Below are 23,848 nucleotides of genomic sequence, written 5' to 3'. Positions count from 1 at the left end.
CCCCCAAAGCATAATGTTTCCACCTCCATGTTTGACGGTGGGGATGGTGTTCTTGGGGTCATAGGCAGCATTTCTCCTCCTCCAAACACAGCGAGTTGAGTTGATGCCAAAGAGCTCGATTTTGGTCTCATCTGACCACAACACTTTCACCCAGTTCTCCTCTGAATCATTCAGATGTTCATTGGCAAACTTCAGACGGGCCTGTATATGTGCTTTCTTGAGCAGGGGGACCTTGCGGGCGCTGCAGGATTTCAGTACTTCACGGCGTAGTGTGTTACCAATTGATTTCTTGGTGACTATGGTCCCAGCTGCCTTGAGATCATTGACAAGATCCTCCCGTGTAGTTCTGAGCTGATTCCTCACCGTTCTCATGATCATTGCAACTCCATGAGGTGAGATCTTGCATGGAGCCCCAGGCCGAGGGAGATTGACAGTTATTTTGTGTTTCTTCCATTTGCGAATAATCGCACCAACTGTTGTCACCTTCTCACCAAGCTGCTTGGCGATGGTCTTGTAGCCCATTCCAGCCTTGTGTAGGTCTACAATCTTGTCCCTGACATCCTTGGAGAGCTCTTTGGTCTTGGCCATGGTGGAGAGTTTGGAATCTGATTGATTGATTGCTTCTGTGGACAGGTGTCTTTTATACAGGTAACAAGCTGAGATTAGGAGCACTCCCTTTAAGAGTGTGCTCCTAATCTCAGCTCGTTACCTGTATAAAAGACACCTGGGAGCCTGAGGGGGTCAAATACTTATTTCCCTCATTAAAATGCAAATCAATTTATAACATTTTTGACATGCATTTTTCTGGATTTTTTTGTTGCTATTCTGTCTCTCACTGTTCAAATAAACCTACCATTAAAATTATAGACTGATCATTTCTTTGTCAGTGGGCAAACGTACAAAATCAGCAGGGGATCAAATACTTTTTTCCCTCACTGTTTCTTATAAACAGCCTTTCTGCAACACAGGAGCAACATTTCACATGGATGCAGCCATTATTAAAGGGGCAATCTGGGGTTCAAACAATAACAAAATTGATGTATCAACCTCAGATTGCCACTTTAATGTGATATTAACTGGGATGGATTATATTAATAACTGGTGCGGTTTAAGATGAGAGTAGAAATCAAAACGGTCAAAGTCACTCAGTGTGTGTCAGCAGAAAAAAAAGTAACCATGGCAACAGAGGTCAACTCAAGCCACGCCACGTCACAGGGATCAGGTTGAACTCAAGCCACGCCACATCACTGGGATCAGGTTGAACTCAAGCCATACCACGTCACTGGGATCAGTTTGAATAATGACATGCTCTCAGAGACTTGTGGAGTGAAATTATATGATGTGACATTTAAGTAAAGAAAACGTATTCGTATGTACTTCAAATAAAGTGTTAATGAAAACTTGACGTGGGCTATAAACCATAGTGTACCCTCTAGAAACTGAAGGAACGTTAGCTAGGCCCTCTTTATAATCTCCCACAGTGACATAAAGCTAACAGACTAAACAACAACGGTGAAGTGGAGGGATAGAGGATGAGGAGAAATAGGCAAACAGGAAAGAACCCCAAATCATGTTAGAGATGAGCAGAGACGAGATAAAGAAGTCTGTGAGACACATAACAGCACAAGTTAAACGACAACAACAACAACAACCGCACAAACTTCAAGACAAGTCATGGAGAGCTGGTGAAGATGATGATGATGATGGTGACAATGATGAAGAGGGGAGGAAGGTGGAGAGGAGGAATCCTCCATGGTGGTGGTGGTGGTGGTGGGGACTTACCCGATCCGGTCCCTTTCCCCAGGTGGAGGAGGGGGTGAGGGGGACTGGGTCAGCTCTCCAGGCTGCTCCAGGATGAGGGAGTGGTCAGCAGGGGAGCCAGGACCCTGGACGCTGGGAGGGGTGGACGAGGCCTTACGGGCCAGGGTGGACGAACCCTTACGAGACACCCAGGACGTGTCCATCACCCGGACACCCATACTGGGAGAGACAGAGACACATAAAACAAGAGACAGTCAGACGAGACGATTGAAAAACTAAACAAACTGTAGAGAAATAGAGAGAAAAAGAGAGGTGAGAGGAGGACGTCAGGGGACTAGAAGAGGAGGTCAGGGGACTGGAGGAGGTCAGGGGACTAGAGAAAGAGGTCAGGGGACTGGAGGAGGAGGTCAGACACTGGAGGAGGTTAGGACTAGAGGAGGACGTCATGGGACTAGAAGAGGAGGTCAGGGGACTGGAGGAAGTCAGGACTAGAGGAGGAGGTCAGGAAACTGGAGGAGGAGGTCAGGGGACTGGAGGAGGAGGTCAGGGGACTGGAGGAGGTCAGGACTAGAGGAGGTCAGGACTAGAGGAGGAGGTCAGGGGACTGGAGGAGGAGGTCATGGGACTGGAGGAGGAGGTCAGGACTAGAGGAGGAGGTCAGGACTAGATGAGGAGTTCAGGGTACTTGAGGAGGAGGTCAGGGGACTAGAGGAGGAGGTCAGGGGACTAGTGGAGGAGGTCAGGGGACTAGAGGAGGAGGTCATGACTAGAGGAGGTCAGGGGACTAGAAGAGGAGGTCAGGGGACTAGAGGATGAGGTCAGGACTAGAGGAGCAGGTCAGGGGACTAGAGGAGGAGGTCAGGAATAGAAAAGGAGGTCATGACTAGAGTAGGAGGTCAGGACTAGAGGAGGAGGTCAGGACTAGAGGAGGAGGTCAAAACTAGAGGAGGAGGTCAGGGGACTAGAGGAGGAGTTCAAGACTAGAGGAGGAGGTCAGGACTAGAGGAGGAGGTCAAGACTATAGGAGGATGTCAGGACTAGAGAGGGAGGTCAGGGGACTACAGAAGGAGGTCAGGGGACTAGAGGATGAGATCAGGACTAGAGGAGCAGGTCAGGGGACTAGAGGAGGAGGTCAGGACTAGAAGAGGAGGTCAGGGGACTACAGAAGGAGGTCAGGGGACTAGAGGAGGAGGTCAGGACTAGAGGAGGAGGTCAGGACTAGAGGAGGAGGTCAGGAATAAAAGAGGAGGTCATGACTAGAGGAGGAGGTCAGGACTAGAGGAGGAGGTCAGGACTAGAGGAGGAGGTCAAGACTAGAGGAGGTCAGGGGACTAGAAGAGGAGGTCAGGGGACTAGAGGATGAGGTCAGGACTAGAGGAGCAGGTCAGGGGACTAGAGGAGGAGGTCAGGAATAGAAGAGGAGGTCATGACTAGAGGAGGAGGTCAGGACTAGAGGAGGAGGTCAGGACTAGAGGAGGAGGTCAGGACAAAGAGGAGGAGGTCAAGACTAGAGGAGGAGGTCAGGGGACTAGAGGAGGAGTTCAAGACTAGGGGAGGAGGTCAGGACTAGAGAAGGAGGTCAAGACTATAGGAGGAGGTCAGGACTAGAGAGGGAGGTCAGGGGACTACAGAAGGAGGTCAGGGGACTAGAGGATGAGATCAGGACTAGAGGAGGAGGTCAGGACTAGAGGAGGAGGTCAGGACTAGAAGAGGAGGTCAGGGGACTACAGAAGGAGGTCAGGGGACTAGAGTAGGAGGTCAGGACTAGAGGAGGAGGTCAGGGGACTACAGAAGGAGGTCAGGACTAGAGGAGGAGGTCAAGACTATAGGAGGAGGTCAGGACTAGAGAGGGAGGTCAGGGGACTACAGAAGGAGGTCAGGGGACTAGAGGAGGAGTTCAAGACTAGGGGAGGAGGTCAGGACTAGAGGAGGAGGTCAAGACTATAGGAGGAGGTCAGGACTAGAGAGGGAGGTCAGGGGACTACAGAAGGAGGTCAGGGGACTAGAGGATGAGATCAGGACTAGAGGAGCAGGTCAGGGGACTAGAGGAGGAGGTCAGGACTAGAAGAGGAGGTCAGGGGACTACAGAAGGAGGTCAGGGGACTAGAGTAGGAGGTCAGGACTAGAGGAGGAGGTCAGGACTAGAGGAGGAGGTCAGGTGTAGAGGAGGAGGTCAGGGGACTAGAGGAGGAGGTCAGGACTAGAGGAGGAGGTCAGGACTAGAAGAGGATGTCAGGACTAGAGGAGGAGGTCAGCACTAGAGGAGGAGGTCAGGACTAGAGGAGGAGGTCAGGACTAGAGGAGGAGGTCAAGACTAGAGGAGGTCAGGGGACTAGAAGAGGAGGTCAGGGGACTAGAGGATGAGGTCAGGACTAGAGGAGCAGGTCAGGGGACTAGAGGAGGAGGTCAGGAATAGAGGAGGAGGTCATGACTTGAGTAGGAGGTCAGGACTAGAGGAGGAGGTCAGGACTAGAGGAGGAGGTCAAGACTATAGGAGGAGGTCAGGGGACTAGAGGAGGAGTTCAAGACTAGAGGAGGAGGTCAGGACTAGAGGAGGAGGTCAAGACTATAGGAGGAGGTCAGGACTAGAGAGGGAGGTCAGGGGACTACAGAAGGAGGGTAGGGGACTAGAGGATGAGGTCAGGACTAGAGGAGCAGGTCAGGGGACTAGAGGAGGAGGTCAGGACTAGAAGAGGAGGTCAGGGGACTACAGAAGGAGGTCAGGGGACTAGAGAAGGAGGTCAGGACTAGAGAAGGAGGTCAGGACTAGAGGACGAGGTCAGGTGTAGAGGAGGAGGTCAGGGGACTAGAGGAGGAGGTCAGGACTAGAGGAGGATGTCAGGACTAGAGGAGGAGGTCAGGACTAGAGGAGGAGGTCAGGACTAGAGGAGGAGGTCGGGACCAGAGGAGGAGGTCAGGACTAGAGGAGGAACCATACAGTACCTTTGTATTTTCCTTATGCTGCTTTGACGGGGCAAAGAGACGAGAGGCACGTAAGAGACACATTCCGCTCACTTTCTATTCATACACAGAGGCTAGTGGAGAGGGCAAGGGAGCTACATAGAGGGTTAGGGAGCTACATACAGGGTTAGGGAGCTACATAGAGGGTTAGGGAGCTACATAGAGGGTTAGGGGGCTACATAAAGGGTTAGGGAGCTACATAGAGGGTTAGGGCGCTACATAGAGGGCTAGGGAGCTACATAGAGGGTTAGGCAGCTACATAGAGGGTTAGGGAGCTACATAGAGGGTTAGGGAGCTACATAGAGGGTTAGGGAGCTACATAGAGGGTTAGGGGGCTACATAAAGGGTTAGGGAGCTACATAGAGGGTTAGGGAGCTACATAGAGGGTTAGGGAGCTACATAGAGGGTTAGGGAGCTACATAGAGAGATAGGGAGCTACATAGAGGGTTAGGGGGCTACATAGAGGGCTAGGGAGCTACATAGAGGGTTAGGGAGCTACATAGAGGGTTAGGGAGCTACATAGAGAGTTAGGGAGCTACATATACATAGAGGGTTAGGGAGCTACATAGAGGGTTAGGGAGCTACATAGAGGGTTAGGGAGCTACATAGAGGGTTAGGGAGCTACATAGAGGGTTAGGGAGCTACATAGAGTGTTAGGGAGCTACATAGAGGGTTAGGGAGCTACATAGTCCCCTGAGTTACAGGGCTACAGTGTTGTCTGTATTCGGGGGGATGAGATCCACAGTGACAGGGTAGAGAGGGTTTCAGAAGTATTGGGACATGCCCGACCAAATGAGTAGCCTGCACTGTCCTACCAAGAGGAAATGAGTGCCTCGTTAGTTAATACAGTAATTAAGCCAAGCTAAGTTCTCTGGAATGGACTCACACGCAAAGACAAAGACATCCTCACAGCTCTCCTCAGTCCAGCACAGTAACAATAGCCTGCCTTTGATACGCCACAGTTACAAAACTGGTCATTATCCTAAATGGATAACAACTATCTTTTCTACCAGTGTCTCACATGGGAAAACTGTTTGGGGTTTAAGTGTGTGGTGAGAAAACGATATTTCAATGTGAAAGAGTAAATCTAGTGATAGTCTCTGTGATAGTCTCTCTGGTCTCTCTGGACAGACGGGTTGCCTCCCTCAATGTTCCAATGTTCCGGTTTACACGTCTGTAGAAGTTCCGCCATCAGAGATGTCGAATAGTAAATAGAAGCGGGTCAGCGGTGACGTCACTGCTGTATCCACTTGTTGCCCTAGCTAAACATTAGCACAACTCCCGCCCACATTTTAAGCTCCGCCTAGCTCCGCCTACCCAAACTTGTGATTCGTTGGGAGAGTCGTCTGTCTATTTTCCCCTTTCTAAACGTCAGAGAGAATCTGACATTCTGCCCAGACCTGGTGCCATTGCTCCAACGTTGCTCCAAGGTCTGGTTTTCCGAGACTATTTCTGTGAGGGAGGATCTTGGCATGCCTGCCAGTGATTTTCCACCTGGTGAGTCAGGGAGGGCAGGTGACGTCCCAGACTGAGAAGGATAGGCCAGGCGTGGGTGTGTGTGTGCGTGCATGGTGTGAGTTTGTGTGTGTGTGTGTGCGTTCATGGTGTGTGTGTGTGCATGGTGTGAGTGCGTTTGTGTGTGTGTGTGTAGATCTCAGGAGAATGCGAAGAAGCAACTAGAAGCAGCCTCTATCACTGCTGCCGTGTTGCCATAGAGACGGCGATGGTGCCATTCACCGGGCCGGGACTATTTAAAAAAGATGTGTGTGGACTATTTAAATAAGGTGTGTTTGCATTCCCAGGGTATCCCTCCCCTCTAGATGAGGACTGGTAAAGCTGGCAGCTATTTGGATGAGAGGATATTTGACAGGGCAGATATCTACCCTCCTTCTGTGTTCTACTGAGAGCTCTAAATCAGAGCAATGTAGATGAACAACCACTTAAAGGGCAATCCACCACTTTTCAACCTCATGTTCATTATCTCCAACACAAAACCAGTGTCAACATACACTGTATTTGAAAACGGCTCATTTCTAAGTTGACATCATCAAAAGTTTTAAAAAAGTTTTTAAAAAAAGATTTTCAAACACTTTGAGATTCGCGGTGACGTGGGGAGCAAGAACATCACTGTATTTTTACTTTAACCCTACCCTGTGATGACACAAAGAAGCCTTGTTGTAGTGCCTGTCTTGTCATCTTTTTAACCACAGATCATAGAGACACACTGTTTTCACATATGTAGACACTGGTTTGGTGCTGGAGAATTGCCCTTTAAGAAGCCTTCATAAACCCTTCATAAGACCTTCATAGATGATCATAGACCTTATAACTCCTTTTGTAGAATGTATTTCCTTTTCATAGATGCTTCATTAAACCTTTAAAGATCTACTGCATTATGTAAATACTCTGCCTGAGTCATGTGTCTTTAACAAACTAGCAATCTGTTCCTCAAGCTTCTGGCTCAATACTTTATAAGACCAACAGAGAGAAGAGAAGGAGTGGGTGGCATCATGTGGGTTTTGATGCTGCATGAGAACAGAGAGAGAGAAAGAGAGGAAGAGAGAGAGAGAGGAAGAGAGAGAGAGAGAGAGAGAGAGAGAGAGAGAGAGAGAGAGAGAGAGAGAGAGAGAGAGAGAGAGAGAGAGAGAGAGAGAGAGAGAGAGAGAGAGAGAGAGAGAGAGAGAGAGAGAGAGAGAGAGAGAGAGAGAGAGAGAGAGAGAGAGAGAGAGAGAGAGAGAGCGAGAGAGAGAGAGAGAGAGAGACGAAGAGAAGAAGAGAGAGAGAGAGAGAAGAGAGAGGAAGAGAGAGAGAAAAGAGAGAGAGAGGAAGAGAAGAGAGAGAGAGAGAAGAGAGAGAGTGAGAGAGAGAGCGGAAGAGAGAGAGAGAGAGTTACAGAGAGAAACAAAGAGAGAGAGAGGGAGAAACAGAGAGAGAGAGAAGACAGAGAAACAGAGAGAGAGAATGAAAGAACGAGGGAGGATGGATAGAGCAGCTTGCACTCAGCAGCAGCCTACCCATCCTTCTTGTAGAATTCCAGCATCATGTTGTCAGTGGCAACGCTGAGTGGGCGTCTGCCCTGGTCGTGCGACAGCTTGCGTTCCGATTGGTCCATGTCTGGCGAAGGCATGGAGCTGTAGTTAGAGTTGTGGTTGGCGTGGATGGGACTGCCGTAGCAGCCTGTCAGATTAAACTCAATCTCTATAGGAGGGGAGGAGAGAGGAATCAATTAGTTCATGATCCTAATGACAGTGTGTGTTGTGGTGTGTGTGTGTGTGTGTGTGTGTGTTTGCAGTTATGTGTGTGTGTATGTGTGTGTGTGTGTGAGTGTGTGTGTGTTTAAAGGTATGTGTGTGTGTGAGTGTGTGTGTGTGTGTGTGTGTGTGTGTGTGTGTGTGTGTGTGTGTGTGTGTGTGTGTGTGTGTGTGTGTGTGTGTGTGTGTGTGTGTGTGTGTGTGTGTGTGTTTAAAGGTATGTGTGTTTCACCTCCAGGGAAGAACCAGTCAGCGTGCTGTATGATGGGTTCTATGATCCCCACTATCTGAAGAGATACTGTGGTCATCATCTCGGTCATGTTCCTGGAGACACCAAACACTCAGTCAGACAGGAAACACATCACTAAGACAATTTGAGGTGCACCTGATTTAACTTGGTAGTTTGCCCTTTTGGGACTATTCGATAGGAGTATTGTACCGGGTAAAGTGAACCACATGCATCTAAAGTATTTCAAAATACCCTCCGCAGACTGTCAAAAGATGACTAAAATGTTTACTGATAAAGCCGCGTATTTTGAGGAGAGAGAGAGAGAGAGAACGGAGGACAGGACACGTACCCACTCTCGTTGGAGTGCGTCCATAGCAGGTTGGGACCCAGAACTATAGCCATGTTACCAGGAGTCATCTTGTTGGAGTCCTGATACTCTCCTAGCTTGGCTAGGAACTTAATTAAGTATCTGATAGGAAGAGGAGAAATACACACACAATCAATCAGTCTGTCAATCAATCACTCAATCAATCACTCAATCAATCAGTCTGTCAATCACACAATCAATCAGTCTATCAATCACTCAATTAATCAGTCTATCAATCACTCAATCAACATTTATTACCATATGCTTTACAGTATCCAGACCTGGAACCATAAAGACCAAGCAGCATCACAGTAACCAGACCTGGAACCATAAAGACCAAGCAGCATCACAGTAACCAGACCTGGAACCCTAAAGACCAAGCAGCATCACAGTAACCAGACCTGGAACCATAAAGACCAAGCAGCATCACAGTATCCAGACCTGGAACCATAAAGACCAAGCAGCAGCACAGTAACCAGACCTGGAACCCTAAAGACCAAGCAGCATCACAGTAACCAGACCTGGAACCATAAAGACCAAGCAGCATCACAGTAACCAGACCTGGAACCATAAAGACCAAGCAGCATCACAGTATCCAGACCTGGAACCATAAAGACCAAGCAGCATCACAGTATCCAGACCTGGAACCATAAAGACCAAGCAGCAGCACAGTAACCAGACCTGGAACCCTAAAGACCAAGCAGCATCACAGTAACCAGACCTGGAACCATAAAGACCAAGCAGCATCACAGTAACCAGACCTGGAACCATAAATACCAAGCAGCATCACAGTATCCAGACCTGGAACCATAAAGACCAAGCAGCATCACAGTAACCAGACCTGGAACCATAAAGACCAAGCAGCATCACAGTAACCAGACCTGGAACCATAAAGACCAAGCAGCATCACAGTATCCAGACCTGGAACCATAAAGACCAAGCAGCATCACAGTAACCAGACCTGGAACCATAAAGACCAAGCAGCATCACAGTAACCAGACCTGGAACCATAAAGACTAAGTAGCATCACAGTAACCAGACCTGGAACCATAAAGACCAAGCAGCATCACAGTAACCAGACCTGAAACCATAAAGACCAAGCAGCAGCACAGTAACCAGACCTGGAACCATAAAGACCAAGCAGCAGCAGTGGCCAGGGAAAACTCCCCAGAAGGAAGACAACTTGATATGTTCAAATCAGCATGACTCAACACTAGGGCCTATTTGTTCAGCTTTCGAACTATACTGTGAAATCACACGCACACGCACACGCACACGCACACACACACAAACACACACACACACACACACACACACACACACACACACACACACATTCCCTGATGGTCTCTGTTGGTTAACAATATTTTAGCGAACACAGGGACTCTAACCCTGATAGGAGGTCCAAGACACAGGCTGCGTCTACACAGTCAGCTCCATTCTGATCTTTTTTCCAATAATTGGTCTTTTGACCAATCACATCACATTTTTTCACATCAGATATTTTTCAGAGCTGATCTGATTGGTCAAAATACCAATTAGTGATAAAAGATCAGAATTGGTCTGCCTGTGTAAACATATCATCACAGACCCAGAACTATAACACCCAGATAAAACATAATCTACACTAGAAACCTACTGATTCATCTCATAAACAACATGTTGACTATGTAGTAGGTTGAAGACCCTAGACGCTAACCATGGATCACTTTTACAATTCCCCCACTAATGGTTAAGGTTAGGAGTGGGGGTGGGGAATCTGATCCTAGATCTAAACTTAGAGGAAACTTCAGCCTGGCAACAACCCAAACAGATAAAACAGATCCTCACTGGAGGGTTAATACCTACTGGCAGTAGGTATATGTAGATTGTAGAGAGGGAGGCAGAGATGGGTACTGACCTGAAATTGTTGAAGTTGTCAGTTGGTAGTTTTTCACATGCCGCCAGCAGAGCTTGTAGTCTCTTGTCCATATCCTGAATACTGAACGATGAAGAGAGCAGTGAACAGTGCTCAGGGTGAGTTGTGCTCAAGGCAGTGTTTTTCTCAACATTATTTTGTACCAGGGAGACCAGCAGGCTACAGTGTATTGTTACAGAATCTTTTCTACAACGCCCGGAAATCTGCCCCCTTTATTCTCTGTACTCAATGCACTAGAAGACCAGTTCTTAAAGCCTTTAGCCGTATCCTTATTCTAGTCATCCTCTGTTCCTCTGGTGATGTAGAGGCTAACCCAGGCCCTGCAGCCCCCAGTATCACTCCTACTCCCCAGGCGCTATCATTTGTTGACTTCTGTAACCGTAAAAGCCTTGGTTTCTTGCATGTTAATATCAGAAGTCTCCTTCCTAAGTTTGAGTTATTCACTGCGTTAGCACACTCCGCCAACCCTGATTTTCTAGCAGTGTCTGAATCCTGGCTTAGGAAGGCCAACAAAAATTCTGAAATTTCCATCCCCAACTATAACATTTTCCGTCTAGATAGAACTGCCTAAAGGGGTGGAGTTGCAATCTACTGTAGAGATAGCCTGCAGAGCTCTATCATACTATCCAGGTCTGTGCCCAAACAGTTGGAGCTTCTACTTCTAAAAATCCACCTTTCCAGAAATAAGTCTCTCACTGTTGCCGCTTGCTACAGAACCACCTCAGCCCCCAGCTGTGCCCTGAACACCATATGTGAATTGATTGCCCCCCCATTTATGAAGGGATCTGTAATCTGTAGTAGAAATACTGTGGTTATGAAGGGATATGTTATCTGTAGTAGAGATGCTGTGGTTATGAAGGGATCTGTTATGTGTAGTAGAGATACTGTGGTTATGAAGGGATCTGTTATCTGTAGTAGAGATACTGTGGTTATGAGGGGATCTGTTATCTATAGTAGAGATACTGTGGTTATGATGGGATCTGTTATCTGTAGTAGAGATAGTGTGGTTATGAGGGGATCTGTTATCTGTAGTAGAGATGCTGTGGTTATGAAGGGATCTGTAATCTGTAGTAGAGATGCTGTGGTTATGAAGGGATATGTTATCTGTAGTGGAGATGATGTGGTTATGAAGGGATCTGTTATCTGTAGTGGAGATGCTATGGTTATGAAGGGATCTGTTATATATAGTAGAGATACTGTGGTTATGAAGGGATCTGTTATCTGTAGTTGAGATGATGTGGTTATGAAGGGATCTGTTATCTGTAGTGGAGATGCTGTAGTTATGAAGGGATATTTTATTTTATTTTATTTTTTATGTTATCTGTAGTAGAGATACTGTGGTTATGAAGGGATCTGTTATCTGTAGTGGAGATGCTGTGGTTATGAAGGGATCTGTTATCTGTAGTAGAGATACTTTGGTTATGAAGGGATCTGTTGTCTGTAGTAGAGATGCTGTGGTTATGAAGGGATCTGTTATCTGTAGTAGATATGCTGTAGTTATGAAGGGATCTGTTATCTGTAGTGGAGATGCTGTGATTATGAAAGGATCTGTTATCTGTAGTAGAGATACTGTGGTTATGAAGGGATATGTTATCTGTAGTAGAGATGCTGTGGTTATGAAGGGATTTGATATCTGTAGTGGAGATGCTGTGATTATGAAAGGATCTGTTATCTGTAGTAGAGATACTGTGGTTATGAAGGGATCTGTTATCTGTAGTAGAGATGCTGTGGTTATGAAGGGATTTGTTATCTGTAGTTGTCACGATCGTCGTTACAGGAAGCGGACCAAGGCGCAGCGTGTGATACAAACATGACTTTATTTTAATTAACGAACAAACCAAAACACGACTCGTGAAGTCCAACGGTTAAACATACCGAAACGGAACAAAAACCCACAACACCCACAGGAAAACATACAGATTAAATATGGCTCCCAATCAGAGATAACGAGCCGACAGCTGACACTCGTTACCTCCGATTGGGAGTCATTGACCAAACATAGAAATAAACCCAACAGAAATACAAACATAGAAATACACCCAACGAATGAACACACCCTGGCTCAAATTACAGAGTCCCGGAGCCAGAGCGTGACAGTACCCCCCCCTAAAGGCGCGGACTGCGACCGCGCCTCAATACGGGCTAAACAAGGGAGGGCTGGGTGGGCATACCTCCTCGGCGGTGGCTCTGGCTCTGGCCTTGATCCCCACCTCCTCTCCCACCCCCCAAAGTACCCCTGGTCCTGTCTAGCCCCGCTGGCCGGAGCCGGACTGACGACACGCGCCCCTGGCTTGGTGCGTGGAGGACGAACGGGCCTTACCAGGCTGACGACGCGCACCACTGCCTTGGCGCGGGGAGCAGGAATGGGCCGGACCGGGCTGACGAAGCGCACCCCTGACTTGGTGCGGAGAGCGGAACCGGGCCGGACAGGGCTGACGAAACGCACCACAGACTTGGTGCGGGGAGCAGGACTGGGCCGGACAGGGCTGACGAAGCGCACCACAGACCTGGTGCGGGGAGCAGGAACGGGCAGAGCCGGGCTGACGAGACGCACCACAGACTTGATGCGGGGAGCAGGGACAGGCCGGGCTGAACTGGCGACGCGCACCACAGACCTGGTGCGGAGAGCAGGAACGGGCAGAGCCAGGCTGACGAGACGCACCACAGACTTGATGCGGGGAGCAGGAATGGGCCGGACTGGACTGACGACGCACACCACTGGCTTGGTGCGGGAAGCTTGGATGGGCCGGACTGTACTGGGGACACACACCACTGGCCCTACACCGGGATCTGGAACGGGCCGGACCGGACTGGCAACACACGCCAGTACCTCTCGCCGTGCCTCTACTTCCTCCATCCCCTCTTTGACCAGTGGCCCCCGTAACCCGGCGGCCTTCTCCGGCAACCCACTGGACCGCTTTATCGCGGCCTCCTGCTGGTCCGCCGTCGTGAGCCCCCCCCTAAAAATTTTCGGGGCGTCTCTCCTACCCGTGGCCCAGGTCTCCATGTCCCTCGCCAGCTTCTCGCCCTTCTGCCATAATGTCAAGCCCCTCTCTTCCTCACTCGGCTTGACCCAGTCCAGGAGGCGAAGGAGATCTGTGAGGGATCTCCCCGGCGATGGCTCCTGGACACGCTGCTTGGTCCCATCTTGGTGGGTTTTTCTGTCACGATCGTCGTTACAGGAAGCGGACCAAGGCGCAGCGTGTGATACAAACATGACTTTATTTTAATTAACGAACAAACCAAAACACGACTCGTGAAGTCCAACGGTTAAACATACCGAAACGGAACAAAAACCCACAACACCCACAGGAAAACATACAGATTAAATATGGCTCCCAATCAGAGATAACGAGCCGACAGCTGACACTCGTTACCTCCGATTGGGAGTCATTGACCAAACATAGAAATAAACCCAACAGAAATACAAACATAGAAATACACCCAACGAATGAACACACCCTGGCTCAAATTACAGAGTCCCGGAGCCAGAGCGTGACAGTAGTGGAGATGCTGTGATTATGAAGGGATCTGTTATCTGTAGTAGATATGATGTGGTTATGAAGGGATCTGTTATCTGTAGTGGAGATGCTGTAGTTATGAAGGGATATGTTATCTGTAGTAGAGATACTGTGGTTATGAAGGGATCTGTTATCTGTAGTGGAGATGCTGTGGTTATGAAGGGATCTGTTATCTGTAGTAGAGATACTGTGGTTATGAAGGGATCTGTTATCTGTAGTGGAGATGCTGTGGTTATGAAGGGATCTGGTATCGGTAGTAGAGATACTGTAGTTATGAAGGGATATGTTATCTGTAGTAGAGATACTGTGGTTATGAAGGGATCTGTTATCTGTAGTGGAGATGCTGTGGTTATGAAGGGATCTGTTATCTGTAGTAGAGATACTGTGGTTATGAAGGGATCTGTTATCTGTAGTGGAGATGCTGTGGTTATGAAGGGATCTGGTATCGGTAGTAGAGATACTGTGGTTATGAAGGGATATGTTATCTGTAGAAGAGATGCTGTGGTTATGAAGGGATCTGGTATCTGTAGTAGAGATGCTGTAGTTATGAAGGGATCTGTTATCTGTATCTGTAGTAGAGATACTGTGGTTATGAAGGGATCTGTTATATGTAGTAGAGATACTGTGGTTATGAAGGGATCTGTTATCTGTAGTAGAGATGCTGTGGTTATGAAGGGATCTGTTATCTGTAGTAGAGATACTTTGGTTATGAAGGGATCTGTTGTCTGTAGTAGAGATGCTGTGGTTATGAATGGATCTGTTATCTGTAGTAGATATTCTGTAGTTATGAAGGGATCTGTTATCTGTAGTGGAGATGCTGTAGTTATGAAGGGATATGTTAGCTGTAGTAGAGATACTGTGGTTATGAAGGGATCTGTTATCTGTAGTAGAGATACTGTGGTTATGAAGGGATATGTTATCTGTAGAAGAGATGCTGTGGTTATGAAGGGATCTGGTATCTGTAGTAGAGATGCTGTAGTTATGAAGGGATCTGTTATCTGTATCTGTAGTAGAGATACTGTGGTTATGAAGGGATCTGTTATATGTAGTAGAGATACTGTGGTTATGAAGGGATCTGTTATCTGTAGTAGAGATGCTGTGGTTATGAAGGGATCTGTTATCTGTAGTGAAGATGATGTAGTTATGAAGGGATATGTTATCTGTATTACAGATACTGTGGTTATGAAGGGATCTGTTATCTGTAGTGGAGATGCTGTGGTTATGAAGGGATCTGTTATCTATAATAGAGATAATGTGGTTATGAAGGGATTTGTTATCTGTAGTGGAGATGCTGTAGTTATGAAGGGATATGTTATATGTAGTAGAGATACTGTGGTTATGAAGGGATCTGTAGTGGAGATGCTGTGGTTATGAAGGGATCTGTTATCTGTAGTAGAGATACTGTGGTTATGAAGGGATCTGTTATCTGTAGTGGAGATGCTGTGGTTATGAAGGGATCTGGTATCGGTAGTAGAGATACTGTAGTTATGAAGGGATCTGTTATCTGTAGTAGAAATACTGTGGTTATGAAGGGATATGTTATCTGTAGTAGAGATGCTGTGGTTATGAAGGGATCTGTTATGTGTAGTAGAGATACTGAGGTTATGAAGGGATCTGTTATCTGTAGTAGAGATACTGTGGTTATGAGGGGATCTGTTATCTATAGTAGAGATACTGTGGTTATGATGGGATCTGTTATCTGTAGTAGAGATACTGTGGTTATGAGGGGATCTGTTATCTGTAGTAGAGATGCTGTGGTTATGAAGGGATCTGTAATCTGTAGTAGAGATGATGTAGTTATGAAGGGATATGTTATCTGTATTAGAGATACTGTGGTTATGAAGGGATCTGTTATCTGTAGTGGAGATGCTGTGGTTATGAAGGGATCTGTTATCTATAATAGAGATACTGTGGTTATGAAGGGATTTGTTATCTGTAGTGGAGATGCTGTAGTTATGAAGGGATATGTTATATGTAGTAGAGATACTGTGGTTATGAAGGGATCTGTAGTGGAGATGATGTGGTTATGAAGGGATCTGTTATCTGTAGTAGAGATACTGTGGTTATGAAGGGATCTGTTATCTGTAGTGGAGATGCTGTGGTTATGAAGGGATCTGGTATCGGTAGTAGAGATACTGTAGTTATGAAGGGATCTGTTATCTGTAGTAGAAATACTGTGGTTATGAAGGGATATGTTATCTGTAGTAGAGATGCTGTGGTTATGAAGGGATCTGTTATGTGTAGTAGAGATACTGAGGTTATGAAGGGATCTGTTATCTGTAGTAGAGATACTGTGGTTATGAGGGGATCTGTTATCTATAGTAGAGATACTGTGGTTATGATGGGATCTGTTATCTGTAGTAGAGATACTGTGGTTATGAGGGGATATGTTATCTGTAGTAGAGATGCTGTGGTTATGAAGGGATCTGTAATCTGTAGTAGAGATTATGTAGTTATGAAGGGATATGTTATCTGTATTAGAGATACTGTGGTTATGAAGGGATCTGTTATCTGTAGTAGAGATACTTTGGTTATGAAGGGATCTGTTGTCTGTAGTAGAGATGCTGTGGTTATGAAGGGATCTGTTATCTGTAGTAGATATTCTGTAGTTATGAAGGGATCTGTTATCTGTAGTGGAGATGCTGTAGTTATGAAGGGATATGTTAGCTGTAGTAGAGATACTGTGGTTATGAAGGGATCTGTTATCTGTAGTAGAGATACTGTGGTTATGAAGGGATATGTTATCTGTAGAAGAGATGCTGTGGTTATGAAGGGATCTGGTATCTGTAGTAGAGATGCTGTAGTTATGAAGGGATCTGTTATCTGTATCTGTAGTAGAGATACTGTGGTTATGAAGGGATCTGTTATCTGTAGTAGAGATACTGTGGTTATGAAGGGATCTGTTATCTGTAGTAGAGATGCTGTGGTTATGAAGGGATCTGTTATCTGTAGTGGAGATGATGTAGTTATGAAGGGATATGTTATCTGTATTACAGATACTGTGGTTATGAAGGGATCTGTTATCTGTAGTGGAGATGCTGTGGTTATGAAGGGATCTGTTATCTATAATAGAGATACTGTGGTTATGAAGGGATTTGTTATCTGTAGTGGAGATGCTGTAGTTATGAAGGGATATGTTATATGTAGTAGAGATACTGTGGTTATGAAGGGATCTGTAGTGGAGATGCTGTGGTTATGAAGGGATCTGTTATCTGTAGTAGAGATACTGTGGTTATGAAGGGATCTGTTATCTGTAGTGGAGATGCTGTGGTTATGAAGGGATCTGGTATCGGTAGTAGAGATACTGTAGTTATGAAGGGATCTGTTATCTGTAGTAGAAATACTGTGGTTATGAAGGGATATGTTATCTGTAGTAGAGATGCTGTGGTTATGAAGGGATCTGTTATGTGTAGTAGAGATACTGAGGTTATGAAGGGATCTGTTATCTGTAGTAGAGATACTGTGGTTATGAGGGGATCTGTTATCTATAGTAGAGATACTGTGGTTATGATGGGATCTGTTATCTGTAGTAGAGATACTGTGGTTATGAGGGGATCTGTTATCTGTAGTAGAGATGCTGTGGTTATGAAGGGATCTGTAATCTGTAGTAGAGATTATGTAGTTATGAAGGGATATGTTATCTGTATTAGAGATACTGTGGTTATGAAGGGATCTGTTATCTGTAGTGGAGATGCTGTGGTTATGAAGGGATCTGTTATCTATAATAGAGATACTGTGGTTATGAAGGGATTTGTTATCTGTAGTGGAGATGCTGTAGTTATGAAGGGATATGTTATATGTAGTAGAGATACTGTGGTTATGAAGGGATCTGTAGTGGAGATGCTGTGGTTATGAAGGGATCTGTTATCTGTAGTAGAGATACTGTGGTTATGAAGGGATCTGTTATCTGTAGTGGAGATGCTGTGGTTATGAAGGGATCTGGTATCGGTAGTAGAGATACTGTAGTTATGAAGGGATCTGTTATCTGTAGTAGAAATACTGTGGTTATGAAGGGATATGTTATCTGTAGTAGAGATGCTGTGGTTATGAAGGGATCTGTTATGTGTAGTAGAGATACTGAGGTTATGAAGGGATCTGTTATCTGTAGTAGAGATACTGTGGTTATGAGGGGATCTGTTATCTATAGTAGAGATACTGTGGTTATGATGGGATCTGTTATCTGTAGTAGAGATACTGTGGTTATGAGGGGATCTGTTATCTGTAGTAGAGATGCTGTGGTTATGAAGGGATCTGTAATCTGTAGTAGAGATGATGTAGTTATGAAGGGATATGTTATCTGTATTAGAGATACTGTGGTTATGAAGGGATCTGTTATCTGTAGTGGAGATGCTGTGGTTATGAAGGGATCTGTTATCTGTAGTAGAGATACTGTGGTTATAAAGGGATATGTTATCTGTAGTAGAGATGCTGTGGTTATGAAGGGATTTGTTATCTGTAGTGGAGATGCTGTGATTATGAAGGGATCTGTTATCCGTAGTAGATATGATGTGGTTATGAAGGGATCTGTTATCTGTAGTGGAGATGCTGTAGTTATGAAGGGATATGTTATCTGTAGTAGAGATACTGTGGTTATGAAGGGATCTGTTATCTGTAGTGGAGATGCTGTGGTTATGAAGGGATCTGTTATCTGTAGTAGAGATACTGTGGTTATGAAGGGATCTGTTATCTGTAGTGGAGATGCTGTGGTTATGAAGGGATCTGGTATCGGTAGTAGAGATACTGTAGTTATGAAGGGATCTGTTATCTGTAGTGGAGATGTTGTGGTTATGAAGGGATCTGTTATCTGTAGTAGAGATGCTGTAGTTATGAAGGGATCTGTTATCTGTAGTGGATATGCTGTGGTTATGAAGGGATCTGTTATCTGTAGTAGAGATACTGTGGTTATGAGGGGATCTGTTATCTGTAGTAGAGATACTTTGGTTATGAAGGGATCTGTTATCTGTAGTAGAGAAGCTGTAGTTATGAAGGGATCTGTTATCTGTAGTGGAGATGCTGTAGTTATGAAGGAATATGTTATCTGTAGTAGAGATACTGTGGTTATGAAGGGATCTGTTATCTGTAGTAGAGATACTGTGGTTATGAAGGGATCTGTTATCTGTAGAAGATATGCTGTGGTTATGAAGGGATCTGGTATCTGTAGTATAGATACTGTGGTTATAAAGGGATATGTTATCTGTAGTAGAGATGATGTGGTTATGAAGGGATCTGTTATAAATAAATAAATAAATTGGTCATTTAGCAGACGCTCTTATCCAGAGCGACTTACAGTTATCTGTAGTAGAGATGCTGTGGTTATGAAGGGATCTGTTATCTGTAGTAGAGATGCTGTGGTTATGAAGGGATTTGATATCTGTAGTGGAGATGCTGTGATTATGAAGGGATCTGTTATCTGTAGTAGATATGATGTGGTTATGAAGGGATCTGTTATCTGTAGTGGAGATGCTGTAGTTATGAAGGGATATGTTATCTGTAGTAGAGATACTGTGGCTATGAAGGGATCTGTTATCTGTAGTGGAGATGCTGTGGTTATGAAGGGATCTGTTATCTGTAGTGGAGATGCTGTAGTTATGAAGGAATATGTTATCTGTAGTGGAGATGCTGTAGTTATGAAGGGATATGTTAGCTGTAGTAGAGATACTGTGGTTATGAAGGGATCTGTCATCTGTAGTAGAGATAATGTGGTTATGAAGGGATCTGTTATCTGTAGAAGAGATGCTGTGGTTATGAAGGGATCTGGTATCTGTAGTAGAGATGCTGTAGTTATGAAGGGATCTGTTATCTGTATCTGTAGTAGAGATACTGTGGTTATGAAGGGATCTGTTATCTGTAGTAGAGATGCTGTGGTTATGAAGGGATCTGTTATCTGTAGTAGAGATGCTGTGGTTATGAAGGGATATGTTATCTGTAGTAGAGATGCTGTGGTTATGAAGGGATTTGATATATGTAGTGGAGATGCTGTGATTATGAAAGGATCTGTTATCTGTAGTAGAGATACTGTGGTTATAAAGGGATCTGTTATCTGTAGTAGAGATGCTGTGGTTATGAAGGGATTTGTTATCTGTAGTGGAGATGCTGTGATTATGAAGGGATCTGTTATCTGTAGTAGATATGATGTGGTTATGAAGGGATCTGTTATCTGTAGTGGAGATGATGTAGTTATGAAGGGATATGTTATCTGTAGTAGAGATACTGTGGTTATGAAGGGATCTGTTATCTGTAGTGGAGATGCTGTGGTTATGAAGGGATCTGTTATCTGTAGTAGAGATACTGTGGTTATGAAGGGATCTGTTATCTGTAGTGGAGATGCTGTGGTTATGAAGGGATCTGGTATCGGTAGTAGAGATACTGTAGTTATGAAGGGATCTGTTATCTGTAGTAGAAATACTGTGGTTATGAAGGGATCTGTTATCTGTAGTAGAGATGCTGTGGTTATGAAGGGATCTGTCATCTGTAGTAGATATACTGTGGTTATGAAGGGATCTGTTATCTGTAGAAGAGATGCTGTGGTTATGAAGGGATCTGGTATCTGTAGTAGAGATGCTGTAGTTATGAAGGGATCTGTTATCTGTATCTGTAGTAGAGATACTGTGGTTATGAAGGGATCTGTTATCTGTAGTAGAGATGCTGTGGTTATGAAGGGATCTGTTATCTGTAGTAGAGATGCTGTGGTTATGAAGGGATATGTTATCTGTAGTAGAGATGCTGTGGTTATGAAGGGATTTGATATCTGTAGTGGAGATGCTGTGATTATGAAAGGATCTGTTATCTGTAGTAGAGATACTGTGGTTATAAAGGGATCTGTTATCTGTAGTAGAGATGCTGTGGTTATGAAGGGATTTGTTATCTGTAGTGGAGATGCTGTGATTATGAAGGGATCTGTTATCTGTAGTAGATATGATGTGGTTATGAAGGGATCTGTTATCTGTAGTGGAGATGATGTAGTTATGAAGGGATATGTTATATGTAGTAGAGATACTGTGGTTATGAAGGGATCTGTTATCTGTAGTGGAGATGCTGTGGTTATGAAGGGATCTGTTATCTGTAGTAGAGATACTGTGGTTATGAAGGGATCTGTTATCTGTAGTGGAGATGCTGTGGTTATGAAGGGATCTGGTATCGGTAGTAGAGATACTGTAGTTATGAAGGGATCTGTTATCTGTAGTAGAAATACTGTGGTTATGAAGGGATCTGTTATCTGTAGTAGAGATGCTGTGGTTATGAAGGGATCTGTTATCTGTAGTAGAGATACTGTGGTTATGAAGGGATCTGTTATCTGTAGTAGAGATACTGTGGTTATGAGGGGATCTGTTATCTATAGTAGAGATACTGTGGTTATGATGGGATCTGTTATCTATAGTAGAGATACTGTGGTTATGAGGGGATCTGTTATCTGTAGTAGAGATTATGTGGTTATGAAGGGATCTGTTATCTGTAGTAGAGATGCTGTGGTTATGAAGGGATATGTTATCTGTAGTGGAGATGATGTGGTTATGAAGGAATCTGTTATCTGTAGTGGAGATGATGTAGTTATGAAGGGATATGTTATCTGTATTAGAGATACTGTGGTTATGAAGGGATCTGTTATCTGTAGTGGAGATGCTGTGGTTATGGAGGGATCTGTTATCTGTAGTAGAGATACTGTGGTTATGAAGGGATCTGTTATCTGTATCTGTAGTAGAGATACTGTGGTTATGAAGGGATATGTTATCTGTAGTAGAGATGATGTGGTTATGAAAAGGATCTGTTATCTGTAGTAGAGATGCTGTGGTTATGAAGGGATCTGTTATCTGTAGTAGAGATGCTGTGGTTATGAAGGGATTTGATATATGTAGTGGAGATGCTATGATTATGAAGGGATCTGTTATCTGTAGTAGATATGATGTGGTTATGAAGGGATCTGTTATCTGTAGTGGAGATGCTGTAGTTATGAAGGGATATGTTATCTGTAGTAGAGATACTGTGGTTATGAAGGGATCTGTTATCTGTAGTGGAGATGATGTAGTTATGAAGGGATATGTTATCTGTATTAGAGATACTGTGGTCATGAAGGGATCTGTTATCTGTAGTGGAGATTTTGTGGTTATGAAGGGATCTGTTATCTGTAGTAGAGATACTGTGGTTATGAAGGGATCTGTTATCTGTAGTGGAGATGCTGTGGTTATGAAGGGATCTGTTATCTGTAGTAGAGATGATGTAGTTATGAAGGGATCTGTTATCTGTAGTGGAGATGCTGTAGTTATGAAGGGATATGTTATCTGTAGTAGAGATACTGTGGTTATGAAGGGATCTGTTATCTGTAGTAGAGATACTGTGGTTATGAATGGATCTGTTATCTGTAGTGGAGATGCTGTGGTTATGAAGGTATCTGTTATCTGTAGTAGAGATGCTGTAGTTATGAAGGGATCTGTTATCTGTAGTGGAGATGCTGTAGTTATGAAGGGATACGTTATCTGTAGTAGAGATACTGTGGTTATGAAGGGATCTGTTATCTGTAGTAGAGATACTTTGGTTATGAAGGGATCTGTTATCTGTAGTAGAGATGCTGTAGTTATGAAGGGATCTGTTATCTGTAGTGGATATGCTGTAGTTATGAAGGAATATGTTATCTGTAGTAGAGATACTGTGGTTATGAAGGGATCTGTTATCTGTAGTAGAGATACTGTGGTTATGAAGGGATATGTTATCTGTAGTAGAGATGATGTGGTTATGAAGGGATCTGTTATTTGTAGTAGAGATGCTGTGGTTATGAAGGGATCTGTTATCTGTAGTAGAGATGCTGTGGTTATGAAGGGATTTGATATCTGTAGTGGAGATGCTGTGATTATGAAGGGATCTGTTATCTGTAGTAGATATGATGTGGTTATGAAGGGATCTGTTATCTGTAGTGGAGATGCTGTAGTTATGAAGGAATATGTTATCTGTAGTGGAGATGCTGTAGTTATGAAGGGATATGTTAGCTGTAGTAGAGATACTGTGGTTATGAAGGGATCTGTCATCTGTAGTAGAGATACTGTGGTTATGAAGGGATCTGTTATCTGTAGAAGAGATGCTGTGGTTATGAAGGGATCTGGTATCTGTAGTAGAGATGCTGTAGTTATGAAGGGATCTGTTATCTGTATCTGTAGTAGAGATACTGTGGTTATGAAGGGATCTGTTATCTGTAGTAGAGATGCTGTGGTTATGAAGGGATCTGTTATCTGTAGTAGAGATGCTGTGGTTATGAAGGGATATGTTATCTGTAGTAGAGATGCTGTGGTTATGAAGGGATTTGATATCTGTAGTGGAGATGCTGTGATTATGAAAGGATCTGTTATCTGTAGTAGAGATACTGTGGTTATAAAGGGATCTGTTATCTGTAGTAGAGATGCTGTGGTTATGAAGGGATTTGTTATCTGTAGTGGAGATGCTGTGATTATGAAGGGATCTGTTATCTGTAGTAGATATGATGTGGTTATGAAGGGATCTGTTATCTGTAGTGGAGATGATGTAGTTATGAAGGGATATGTTATCTGTAGTAGAGATACTGTGGTTATGAAGGGATCTGTTATCTGTAGTGGAGATGCTGTGGTTATGAAGGGATCTGTTATCTGTAGTAGAGATACTGTGGTTATGAAGGGATCTGTTATCTGTAGTGGAGATGCTGTGGTTATGAAGGGATCTGGTATCGGTAGTAGAGATACTGTAGTTATGAAGGGATCTGTTATCTGTAGTAGAAATACTGTGGTTATGAAGGGATCTGTTATCTGTAGTAGAGATGCTGTGGTTATGAAGGGATCTGTCATCTGTAGTAGATATACTGTGGTTATGAAGGGATCTGTT

At 44.6% G+C, this 23,848-nt stretch overlaps 1 protein-coding gene across 1 annotated transcript in view; it reads right to left on the bottom strand.

Annotated features, from left to right (window-relative positions):
- The window catches only part of LOC311140054 (rho GTPase-activating protein 44-like), a gene marked incomplete at both ends in the record, with an annotated part of 59,787 nt that overhangs the window by 13,854 nt on the left and 22,085 nt on the right, over positions 1–23,848 (bottom strand). Inside the window, 6 exons of the mRNA XM_084175020.1 lie at positions 1,783–1,980; positions 4,705–4,725; positions 7,737–7,920; positions 8,206–8,297; positions 8,552–8,671; positions 10,470–10,550. Of these exons, the coding sequence (XP_084031146.1) occupies positions 1,783–1,980; positions 4,705–4,725; positions 7,737–7,920; positions 8,206–8,297; positions 8,552–8,671; positions 10,470–10,550 (696 nt within the window). The remainder of the gene's footprint in view (positions 1–1,782; positions 1,981–4,704; positions 4,726–7,736; positions 7,921–8,205; positions 8,298–8,551; positions 8,672–10,469; positions 10,551–23,848) is intronic.

This window comes from Coregonus lavaretus, assembly GCF_964263955.1.
Source record: "Coregonus lavaretus genome assembly, chromosome: 2".
NCBI classification, from domain to species: domain Eukaryota; kingdom Metazoa; phylum Chordata; class Actinopteri; order Salmoniformes; family Salmonidae; genus Coregonus; species Coregonus lavaretus.
The sequence above is the reverse complement of the archived record's forward strand: the minus strand, read 5'-3'. Positions and strand labels throughout refer to the sequence as shown.